The 12,618-nt window shown below is 37.0% G+C and overlaps 1 protein-coding gene across 1 annotated transcript in view; it reads left to right on the top strand.

Moving 5' to 3' along the window:
- The window catches only part of RasGAP1 (Ras GTPase activating protein 1), a 210,612-nt gene that overhangs the window by 170,093 nt on the left and 27,901 nt on the right, over window positions 1–12,618 (top strand). The window contains exon 16 of the mRNA XM_090414179.1: window positions 8,352–8,458. Coding sequence (XP_090270305.1) covers window positions 8,352–8,458 — 107 coding nt within the window. The remainder of the gene's footprint in view (window positions 1–8,351; window positions 8,459–12,618) is intronic.

Raw genomic sequence — 12,618 nt, 5'->3', positions numbered from 1 at the left:
GAATAATATTGAATACTGCCCGTGTCTGATATACATCTAATTGACTGGCGCTTTGCTGCATTTGAGTTTGAGACCCCTACAGTAGGGCAATGGATTTGTGAGCATGACTCCCACACATGGTATGCTTAGATCCTAATCCAAGCATGGCCTCAACAGTGTTCCTTGTGTGCTGCTATGCTTCGACTCCCTCTAGGCACAACTGGACAGAGAAAATAGCAGGGTTGTTCACAAACTGATTGCGATATTTCCAGAAGTATTTTTACCAACAGGTGTATACTATCTAATGGCTGGCCTGCAGAAATCACTTTACTGCTGTATCCTTGAATGGAGAATGCTGACTCCCTACTATAATAATTACAGTGTCAAGAGCATGCCCAACAAAACTGTTATCCTTAATACTTAATACTTTATTTTCATATAAAAAATCTTCAGAAGGATCATGCCTCTTGCCATGGAATTTTAACTAAAAACATATTCAATTCTTCATTAGAATATGGCCAAATAGAAAAGCTATTCATCAAATAGGGAAATCCAAAGACAGACAAAGAGTAACACAAGCAAAAATTGTTCTTTAAAGCATTTCATGAAACAGATGATTTTGAAGACATGGAAAAATTCATGACAAGACTCTTCAACCTACTTGTTGAACTTATCTTTTTTTTTATGAAAGTAACCGGAGGCTGCGAGTTAGAAGAGCTTCACTAGATAGTAATTGACTAAAAACAGTTAACATATCGATATATGGTAATTGTTCAATATTTCAAATACACTATCTACCAATAATTGTCCATACAGTTAAGCAATTTACAATTGATACTACCAGCAGGCAAACTCTAATATTGGGTATGTCCACTTTTGGCTTTGATTATCTCCTGCACCCTTTGAGGGAGGCTTTCCATCAATATATGGCAGACATCAGGTGGAATTTGTCTCCATTGCCCCAAAGCAGCACTGAGTACAACAACAGATCAAGGATGTGCTACTCTGGACCTCAATTGCTGCTTTAATTCGTCCCACAGGTGTTCGATGGGGTTGAGGTCAGAACTCTGCGCAGGGCCAGGGCAGTCGTTTAACACCATATCTTCATACCATTTCATAACAGCTGCAGCTTTTTTGGCATGGGACATTGTCGTCTTAGTAATATGGGTCCATTCCATAAAAACTCTACAGTGTAGGCACTACCTGATTATCCAGAATATCAAGATACTGAGCTGCCTTCATGGAACCATGGACAATGACCAGTGGTCCCATTACATCATTACTCCTCCACCACCACCAAACTTTACTGTGGGTACAACACACTGTGGTAACAAGCGTTCACCAGGCTGCCTCCACACCCAAACCCTGCCATCAAACTGGAAACAGGTATGCCTTGATTCATCGCTCCAGAGTACCGCTGGTCAATTGTCTTTCACACGCTCATTACACCAGCCAGCTGCCAGACAAGCTGACTTGTTCATTGTTGTGATGCTCAGCTTGTGTGCCACTGCTCTTCCATGGAAATGCAGTAAATGGATTTTTTTTTGTATGGTATTAGTGTTACCATGATATTACTGACACTCTGGAACTCATCACTGATGTGTTCCAATTGTAGCCGGTTTTTGCATGCCACCCATTTTAACACCCTCTGTCCCTGTCAGTCATTTTCGGTGGCTGCCTTGGGTGTTTTCCTGCACTAGTGATGCCAGAACGCCTCCATGTGTTGATCACATCACCAACCATTGATTTTGGATGCTCCAGTTGAGTGGCAATGGCATATATGGACATGCCACCAATGTGACAGCCCCCACAATGACACCTCTCTAAGTCACTAAGTTCATGTCATATTGCCATACCACCTGTATTCAACTGCTACAATGAAATACTGCTTCCTACTATCTGTACACAGTTTTTTTTTTATTTTATTAACAAACCTGGGAAGTTCCATAACTTTAAATAACATAGGTGTCTGAACAATTATTGGTAGATAGTGTAGATCAATTCAAATCTTCTTCTTCTTCTTCCTTTCCAGGCTTATAAGCCAAGTGCCCTGTTCTGGACTCAATTCCATCTTTTTAAGGGTCTTCTTCTGCATCAAGTACCTTTTGGGTGGTAAATCAATTATATCAGGTAAATCAATTTGGGTGGTAGATCAATTCAAATAAATTGCCAATATCAACCACATGAAAGATTTTGGGTAAACTTTACACATAAAGTGCACAGAGTTGTGTTTAACTGATGCTTAGTTTTTAATCAGTGTAGAAAATTTTTAAATGTTCTATAGGAAACTCGAGCAAGAGGTCAGTATCATATGTTTTGTTTTTGTTCCCCCATCAGATAATTACATTTATAGAGCAGAACTATTAATGGTTGCAAATTATAAGTATCTGGAATCAACTAATTCTTGAATTCTATTATTTGTCAATATTAAGTGGTCTTAATTTTTATATATACAATTTAAATTTACTGTTTTAATTAACATAAGTTGCTGAAAGTCATGCTATCTGTAAGATATTCATCAAGTTGGATATTGTTTTTGTACTACCATGTAAAAGTAGTGGTTGATTGATTTTATTGATTTTTGTTAACTGCTGAAATCATTGACACAGTGACAAAATGGTGAGTAAAATATAATTAAGAAAGTTAAACTCGGCAGCCTGGTTGGCCGAGTGGTTAAGTATATCTGTTCTCCAGACAAAAGGCTGCAGGTTTGAATCCTGCTATGGATGTTTCTGATTGTCTGTGAAAATACTAGTGGTGGTGATGATGGGGGTAGATAGTGTTGGGGTAGTTGCGGTTAGTTGTAGTTGATGGAGACAGAGTTGTAGAGTAGGTGACTTCCCTCGATGAATCTTTGGACTCCTTGAAGGTGTCATGTAATAATAATATCAATAATATATTTTATGTGGTTACCACCCACAAAAGGATATTACTAAACCTATAATATATTTGTACCTTGGGCGGGCAAGGATTTTGTTTTTTCCATTTTTGTAAATTTTATACATTGTAATTTTTTTTAAATTTATGTTTACATGGTCCAAAAACCCTGCCGTAGAGACACCAAATATGAAACTTTTTTTTCAGCCACTTCAGACCTCCAGTAAGAGAGGTATAAAATGTACATTAAATAAACAATATATACAATAAAATTAGAATTATTATTAATAATACTTGAGGAAAGTTTTCCATAATTAATGTTCAAAGTTTTTCCACTTAGTTATACTATAAATTAAAGATGCCAAAAAATTATTCTAGGTTTCATCCTTTACCAAGTGTAAGCAAACCAAGTTTATATGTGAAGTCACTTCACGACTGGACTACTTGAGAGGCCAATGACTTCACATCAATTGCTTTAGTATCCCATAATGCAATGGACATGCATTATGGGAAGGGCCACTACCCAGACCAGTTTCAAAAGATTGAAGGTTGAAACTGGTCTGGGTAGTGGACTTTCCCATAATGTATAACATTATGCATGTCCGTAAGGATATGTGCATTGCATTATGGGATACTAAGACAATTGATGTGAAGTCATTAAGCTCACTCATGAAGTAACTTCACATGCCAACTTGGTTTACTTACTATTATTATTATTGTTCCGGGCAACTCCAAGGAGTCGACAGACTCATCAAGGGAGGCCCTAACATCATGTCAAGAACAACTATTCGACATTGACACAGTATCTATCATACCTTGCCTTGAACTCATTCACGGTCGTAGCACTCACAACAGACTCTGGAAGCTTATTCCACTCATTCACCACTCTCCAAGTAAAAAACCTAGCTCTAACTTCCTTGTCAACCACGCTCTTGCCCAGCTTCCATGCATGGCCCCTAGTCCTCCCACCACCAGTCATATTTGCAAAAATATCTTCTGGATCAATCTTATAGAAACCCTTCAGTAATTTGAATGTCTCAATCATATCACCCCTCCTTCGCCTATCGTCCAATCTCTGCAACCCACAAATCTTCAACCTATTCTCATAAGGTTCATTCCACAGACCTTCTATCATCTTGGTCACTCGTCTCTGGATCCTCTCCACTTCCTCCCCATCACGAAGAAACCCTGGTGCCCATAACTGGGCACAGTAGTCCAGATGGGGTCTTATCAAGGCTCGATACAGAGGAACAACAACTTGTTTGTCTCTGCATGTTAAAGTATTTTTCAGTTACACTTGGATAAAGGATGACACTAAGAATATAATTTCTTGGTATCTTTAATTTATTTCCATAATTAAAGTTAAATTGGTGAGCATACATCCCGGCACAAAGGAAAGCAGAAATTCATTACTTTAGCATTTGAATGGAAATATTTAGTATTTCTTATGTGTATATTCTGCTTTTTCTAAACATCATAGGATTGTATAAATATTTGAACTGTTTTTCTTTTTCCATATTAGCTAACTAACTTGTTTTCTCCTCCGTATCTCACTAAGATCACTTAATTAAAACATATACGTGTGTGCGTGCATGTACACATGTATGTGCTGAAGATCTTAAAACTGATTCTAACAAAAGAATCACTTCATATTTTTGTGTTCAAAAAGTAAAAAAAAATTATTGCAAATAGAGACTATCCAAGAAATTCAAGCATTTATACTACAGAGGAATCACTAATTAAAAATAACTGATGTGAACGTATATTTAGAGTCTGTAAAACATTAACTCTTAAATCAGCTACATATTTTTCTGAATTACTGTTTAATGCTGTGGAAAATGCAGAAACGATACCATGTGCCTACATACTGCAGATACATTAAAACTCTTCAAATAAAGAAATCCAAAGAAAATTTTCCTGTGTTTAACTAACTTACTTACAGTTCTTACCATTGAAATAAGAATTTCCAGCACCCATTTTTTGTCTTTTGCTTAGTTTTAAAAGAATAGTTTATCCATCCTAACTACAGTATTTTGAAACAGGTTTTAAACCTATAAAGGCTTTCTCTAGCACATCAGTGCCAAGGGTAGGTTACGGGTTAGATATATGGAAATTCTTCTCTAGAAATCAAACATGGTGTTATTTCCCCACCACCATCCAGTTAAGACCTCTCCCACTTACCATAGACCTAACTGGTGTATACGAGGTCCCTTGCAGCTGTAAGCTGTCCTACTTTGGCCAAACAGACAGGACAGTGAATATCAGAATTTCAGAACACAAGGACTACATCTGGTTTCACCAGTACAGCCACTCTGGGCTTGCAGACCATGCTCTGGATACACGCCACAGAATACGGTGGAAGAAGGCCACAGTAATACACCGCAGCAAGTATAAATTTGAAAGACTATTCATGGAATTAGCCTCAGCCCTAAGAAACGTGCCAAACTCAACAAATTTGGATGCATGAAACTACCCCAAATTTGGGAGACGTACATCTTGAGAACTTCAGCACAACAGCCAAGAATACCTAATATCGCCCGCTAGGGGGCACCATCAGAACTTTAGGAAAAACAGTAGTTTTTTCCTTGCTTCGACCTCATTTGCTGTTTTTAGTGCCTGTGTGCATGTGTCTTAATCTTATGTTCCTTTGAAGATGGCAACATGACGTTTGCCGAAATATAGGAAGTATATATTAAAGTTTATTTTAATTTATATTCCAGTATACATTGTGAATTCCTTAAGTTATTTAGTAATCATTTGCAACCAATATATATAAGCCTTTCTACGAGAAGTAATAATAATAATAATTATAAAATTTATGTATATACACCCTCTGTCCAAAAAGAAACCGAACTTTTGATAGAAAATAAAACACAGGCCAATTATAACTATTCGAATCATTTATTTCAATCAATATACTCTCCCTCAGCTTCGATACAGTGTTTGGCACGGTCAATTAATTTGTTAAATGAGTTTTTATATCGGTTTTTGGGATACTGTTGAGGGTCATGATTACTGCTGCTTGAATGTTTTCAATGGTCGTATCGCTTTCCTTTCATCGGCAAATGAAGTCGGGAGGGGGGGGGAGAAGTCACAGCGTGCTAAATCAGGTGAATACGGCGAGTGATCCAACACACAAACTTGGTTTTTGCTCAAAAACTGTCTCACAATGTTCGAACGATGAGATGGTGCAAAAGTGGCCAGCTGCCTGCATCATGATATTCATGCTGTACGTGATGAATTCTCGCCATCAATCGCTTCAAAACTTCGAGATAAAACTCACCATTGACAGTTTGGCCAGGCGGAATGAATTCTCAGCACTCTGGTGCCTTGTTTCGGGCTCATACTCAAAACACCACGTTTTATCACTAGTAACAATCGTTTCAAGGAAGTTTGAGTCCTTACAAGCGGTTTTAATGAGGTTCTTGCAGTGTTCAATTCGATACATTTTTTGGTTGTCGGTCAACTTGTGGGGAAAAAATCATGAATTCAATTTATGAAGGCTAAAACTCTTGGTGAAAATGTTGTGTGCAGTTGATTTTGGAATCCTCAGTTCATCTTCAATCAATCTCAAGGACGATTTCGGGTTTTCTTTGATGAAATCACACACTTTTTGGATGTTAACTTCACTCAGTCCAGTTTTTTGGACGGCCCGACTTTTCATCATCCTCAAGTTTCTCATGACCGCTTTGTAATCGCTTAAACCATTCATAAACTTTAGTACAGGATAAGCATTCGACACCATATGCTTTTTGAAGCATTTGATGCATTTTGGTAAAACTTTTACCAAGTTTAACACAAAAGTCAATCGCAGCTCTCTGTTTAAAACTCATTTTCCGATCGTTCGTCAAAACACACTGTCACTCTTGGCACTATAATTCCTAATGAAACAAATGTCATAAACAGTTGACACAACACTAATGAAGGTTGCTGCTTTCAACAACAAAAGACACAATAGGTGGCGCCACTAGTTTCTTCTATTTTCAAAAAGTTTGGTTCCAAAAGGTTTATATATATCCATTATTTTTGGATATATATAAAAAAATTTTATATATATTTTTAACATATATATATATATATATATGTTAAAATTTTCTTTGAACTCCTTTCTGTTGCATCATATTTTTTAAATATATTTTTTAAAATATGCTTAATTTCAAGCATTAAGAAACCATTGGGAGGAAAAAAGTACTATTTAATTAAAGCTGACATAGTAGGATTTTCCTGAGATTTCTATTCCTACTGCTGCCTACCAATAAGTTATCAGGTTGCTAGCAAAAATCAAATATAATGAAGAGATTCATTATAAGAGTGATAAATTATGGTAATATACATCATTTTGTTGGATATAACAGTATGAAAGTCCTCAACTTAAAGGAAGTGGATCAGCCCCCCCCCCCCATGAATCACTTGTCATATTTGACACACACACACATATATGTATACGAGGAGGTGGGGGGGATCTGGAAAGTTCTGATAAACACCTAAGAACATAAGTTACCTTCATAACTCTGCTACTAGTATGTTATACAGGGTGTTCGGGATAAATTTGACATATTTATAATTAATTATATTTTTCCGTAAGTTACATGTATTAACACACACTTCTCTTCATTTAAAAGTTTGGACCCTTCTTCATTCATATACAAGATGTCAGAAAGGATGGATAGCTGGAACCCACCTGAATCATGGAAGAGAATAACTTGTATCATGATGATTCGTGCCCGCCATCAAAATAAGGATATTACGACTGCTGCCCAATGCTCCCTGAATACAGTAAAAACAATCAGGCATGAACTAGAGACTTGCAATGGTGACTACGAGAAGAAAGATCCCTAGCAGACGATCTGATTGCGTTCGTACAGCAGAATTCCTCGCAAATCTGCAGGAACAGGTGTTGAAGAACCCTGGCATTGGAATTCGGGCTTTGTTCGTGGAGTTGCTAACTGTAGTCAAGCCCTGGATAACAAGGGTAGCCAATGGTAGGCCGTATGTATGGCAGCAGGATTCGGCCCCTTGCCACACCTCTGGGAAAAGTCAAAAATGGTTGTCTGAAAATTTCTACGACTTCACCAGTCCAAATGTTTGGCCTCCAAACTCCCCAGACCTTAACCCCATGGATTATTTTGTATGGGGGCGCAGTTGAAAAAGACACCAATCGCACTTCCAGTAATACAAAAGCCCAGTTAATGGATAAAATTAAAACAGTTTTTGCGGCCCTTCCCAGGGAGACTGTAGCATCAGCTTGTTCGAGGTTCCGAAGCAGAATTGAAGCTGTGATCGATGCTAATGGTGGTTATTTTGAGTAAATCTTGTTGATAGTATTGTAATTAACTCTGCCTGTAATGTTTTTTTGTCAATTCATTAAATTTAATAGATACAAAGAAGATTTTCTTTTTCCTTACGAAACTGTCAAATTTATCCCGAACACCCTGTATATATATAAAACTCTTTTTGAAAAATACCTGATGCTTAATTATGCTATTTTAATATAGAGTTATGATCAAAAGAGCTCAAGGAAGAAAGAAGTTTGGTATAAAGAATTTTAAACGACGTTATTTCTGCCTTACTACCCAGGAGTTTCTTTATGCTAAATCAAAAGGTAATTATTTATAAACTTGTTACTCTTCTCCCTCTCCACCTCTTTTATTATGATTTTTCCCTCAGCTTTGTTCCTTGTATGATTTATGGAATTTTCCTGAAACAAATATTTTGTTACAAGGGTTATAATTTGTATAATGATTTGTTATAATCATTGTCAAAAATAAAAAAAAATCCATGTTATATCTTTTTTTCAGATGGAGCTAAAAGCAAACAAAAATTTGCACTCTGCAATCAGTGTTTCACTGACAAGAACATTTCTTGACCTAGCCATTTCATTAACAAGATATAATTTTTCTAACTTTTTCCCAGTATCAGTTCATCAGGTTCACTGTGCAAACTTCTGCTTGGTTCAAAAGGATAATTTTCCTCAAAAATGTAGCTTTGTTCTAAGTGCACTGTTTATTCTTCATATGGATAGCAAGACAAAATTTTTTAGATAATATTATTATACAGGTATCTCCATGAAATCAGAAGACTCATCACTGGAGACCCATTATTCACACAATACTTATCAAATCTCTCCTTAAACTCATTTACTGACAAAGCACTCACACCCACCTCTGGCAACCTATTCTACTCATTCACCACCCTCCAAGAAAAGAAAAAAATCTAGTTCTAACATTCTTATTCAGTTTCCAGGGGGTGATCCCTCATTCTGTCTCTTCTTGTCACGTGGGGAAAAAAGTATTCAATGTCAATGTGCCAATCCTATAAAAACTCCTTTAATAACTTATATTCTCATTATCCTGATGTCTCTTGCCAACAGTTTTCAAGGACAGTCATTAAAGCAACTGAAAATATTCTAGGAAGAAAATGTCAATAAACCTTGGATTATCCAAGAAATATTAGTGCTTTGGGATCAATGGAGAAGATTACAACTTAATTCAGAACATTGAGAATAGCAATGAACAGTATAGTTATCTGAATAGGCAGATTAAAGGGGAAATAAAGCTAGCAAAATCCAAAGAGTGCAAAGAAATTGAGGATAATCTTCTAAAGAATAACCATGCAACAGCATGCCAAATAATTAAGAAGTTACTGATTTTCTCTTTCATCCCTATATCTACTTCTCATCAGGAATACTTTGTAGGCATTGCCTACAAAGTATTCCTGATGAGATATTTACAGGTAGTTCACCATTGCTTCCCCCCCCCCCCCCCCCAATTTTATCCGTGCTCAGGACCGACATATGGCTGGGACATATTCATGGCTGTAATCCACATGTGTTAACGGAGCCAGTTTGCCTGTTCTGGGGGGATGAAAAACCCAAGTTTCCAGGTGAAAAAAACTCCCCACCTCCTTATGAGACCGGCTAACTCACCTTTAGTTGAAAGAGACCAGATAAAAGTTCCTCACGTCATGGATGGGAATTGAACCCAGGTCTTTCTGATCAGAGGGCTTCGTCTGACTGAGCTATGGAGGCTCGTTAAGAAATTAAGAAAACTTTTTCTTTTTGTAAGAGCTAGATAATTGAGGATAAAGATTGGAATAAATATTATTGAACATGAAAAAATGGTATGATTATTCAAGTATGATGATAAATTGGACCAACAAAATTTAGAGGGAATTGTCCCAGTGAGAATAGTGAAAAGTAGAAAGAGCTAATTTAAGATCAAAAACAGGTGGAAAAAAAAACAGCAGGAATTGACAATATCTCTTCAGAGCCACTTGTAGAAAGGAGATAACATATTGTTAGTGCATTTCACAAAATTTGCCAGCAAGTATGGGCACTGAGATCTGGCCAAAAGATTGGGCACACAGTTATTATTTTTCCAATTCCAAAAATATGAAACAGTAAAAAGTGCAATAATTGTAGGAAATTTAGTCTCATCAGTCATCCAGGCAAAATATTTTCAGACTTCCATCAGGCTGGATTTATAAAGAATAGGAGTACAGTAGACCATATATTTATCCTCTGTATCATTGGGGAAAAATACGTAAAATATATTAAACTAATATGCCATAGTTTTATTTATCTACTTTAGAGAGAGCTTTTGATTCTATTTGGCATTATGCCCTTTGGAAAATTCTACAACATTATGAAACAGATAGCAAATAATACGATTGGTTGAATCCCTATATCTCCAAGTAGCTGCTAAGATAATGATCCCTTAGCAGTTATACAAATTCCATTTCCTTTCATCCCTGTATCCATTCCTTTATGAGGTCTCTGTCCCCATAATTTCTCGAATTCCACTTGTCATGCTAATTTGCTAGTGCATGCCATCTACATTCTCTCTTATATACCCTTTGGCCTTATAGCACTAACCAACTATATATTTCATCCTGTTGGCTTCTGTCTCACACCAGATAGCCTCAAATGGCCCACCCCCTGCATCTCTCCTGCTGATATGCTCTTCTACTGTTTTTTGGCTTCAGTCTCACTAATGCTTATAACTTTTGGCCAAGTTGAGCTAATCAATGCCAAAAACTCCTTTTCTTTATTCTGAATACATTTAGCATTAATATCTTTATGAGGGGAAGTATGTAAATATTTCCCTTCATAAAGATACTATAGAACAGTTTTTTTCATACCCCCCCCCCCACACACACATGCGCATGTGAAATCAAATAACTTCACAACAATGCCTTTGTGTGGGCAGATTAAAGAGAAAAAAGCAATCTGTTGACAGGTTTCTAGAAAAGCTGGAGGTTGTACTCCTTTGAAAATACAGTATGGGGAAGGATGGTCTAAAAAACAGATGTAGATGGAATAAAAGAAGATGTTGACCAGTGGCTGATCTAGTTCTTACATAATTGGAGGAATGGCAGTGGCCAGTACTGCAGAGTAAGCACCCTTGAAAGTACTGTGTGTGTGAGAGAGAGAGAGGAGGTAACCTATTTGGTAGATTGTCCTCTTTTAGAAAGGTTTTGAGTACACCACTCCAAATGCGAAACAATATTCCAAGCTTAGTCAGATTTGAGATTTATAAAGTGTTAGAAGTTGAGAGAGAAAGAGAAGTAATGTTCAGCAAAAAAAAAAAGCCAGTTTTAGAGACTGAGGAGGCTATTGATGTAATAGGTTTATGCCAGGATAAGCTGGATGTGAAAGTTAGCCCAAGAAGAAGAAACTGATCTTGAAAGGATATCAGAATATTATCAAAAGTAAGAGGGGGTGAAGTAGGATCTTTCTTGTGGGTAGTAGACAGGACTTTGTTTTAACAGCATTGAAGTTCATTAAGTTTTCTTCATCCCTATTTGAGAATAATGAGATCAGTGGTTGTGACTGATCTCGAAGCTTCATTTGGGTACTACAGGGTTTCTCAGATGAAGAAAAATGGAGAGTACTGTTATCAGCAAAACTATGAATTGGATTTGAAGTCAAAAGAGAGGAGGTCATCAATGTTAAGAGGAAGTGTGTGGGTGAAGTCCAGCATTAGTAAACAAATCTGATGGGAAGAAATATTTGTACAAAAATATTCCTAAAGTTAGGAGGATTAATTAAGTAGAGGTTGAAATGGATGAACCATGGAATTATGCAGGACCTTTTGAGAAAGAGGATATTATGTAGGAGATGTAAAGAACAGAGTACCCCTTAGTAGAATGAGGAGTATAAGACTCAGATTAGGAAGGTGAAAAGTGTAGTGAGGAAGGAGAAATTGACACATGAAAGGGTGTTGGCTGAAGCAGTAAAGCAAACCCTAGAGAATTCTACACTTATGTTGCCAGTAGAGGGAAAGGGTGAATATGGAAGATTAACTTTAGTTGCTAGAGATGAAACAAGTCATGTCTGCTGCAGATATAACAGAAATGTTCAATGGGTATTTCATTAGGGTATTTAGGAAGGAAGGAGGATATAAGACTGAGAAGTGTTTAGAATATTAAGTATCTTTGATGTTTAATAAGGCTTTGGGGCTAGATGGGATATAGCTGGCAGTGCCCTTGGCTGTTGTTCAAGAAGTCTGGCAACAGGGACAGTCTCCTCAGAAGAGTGAAAAGAATAAAAAAAAATAGTACCGCTGCATAAGGGAGAATCCTAGTCAGTGGTGTCCAGGTATAGGCTAGTGTATATATCAGGTGCAGTGGTGAGGTTGTTAGAGGCACAATACAAACCTGGATTGATGAGAATGTAAACTTTTCAAGCATGGTGTTTTTTCAGGGGAGGTCTTGTTTTAGTAACTTAGGTGCATTTTAGAATAGAGTGACTAGTGTATTAGA

The sequence above is a fragment of the Typopeltis vanoorti genome, chromosome 24, assembly GCF_054136105.1.
Source record: "Typopeltis vanoorti isolate ZY-2024b chromosome 24, IOZ_Tvanoo_1.0, whole genome shotgun sequence".
Classification (NCBI taxonomy): Eukaryota; Metazoa; Arthropoda; class Arachnida; order Uropygi; family Thelyphonidae; genus Typopeltis; species Typopeltis vanoorti.
The sequence above is the reverse complement of the archived record's forward strand: the minus strand, read 5'-3'. Positions and strand labels throughout refer to the sequence as shown.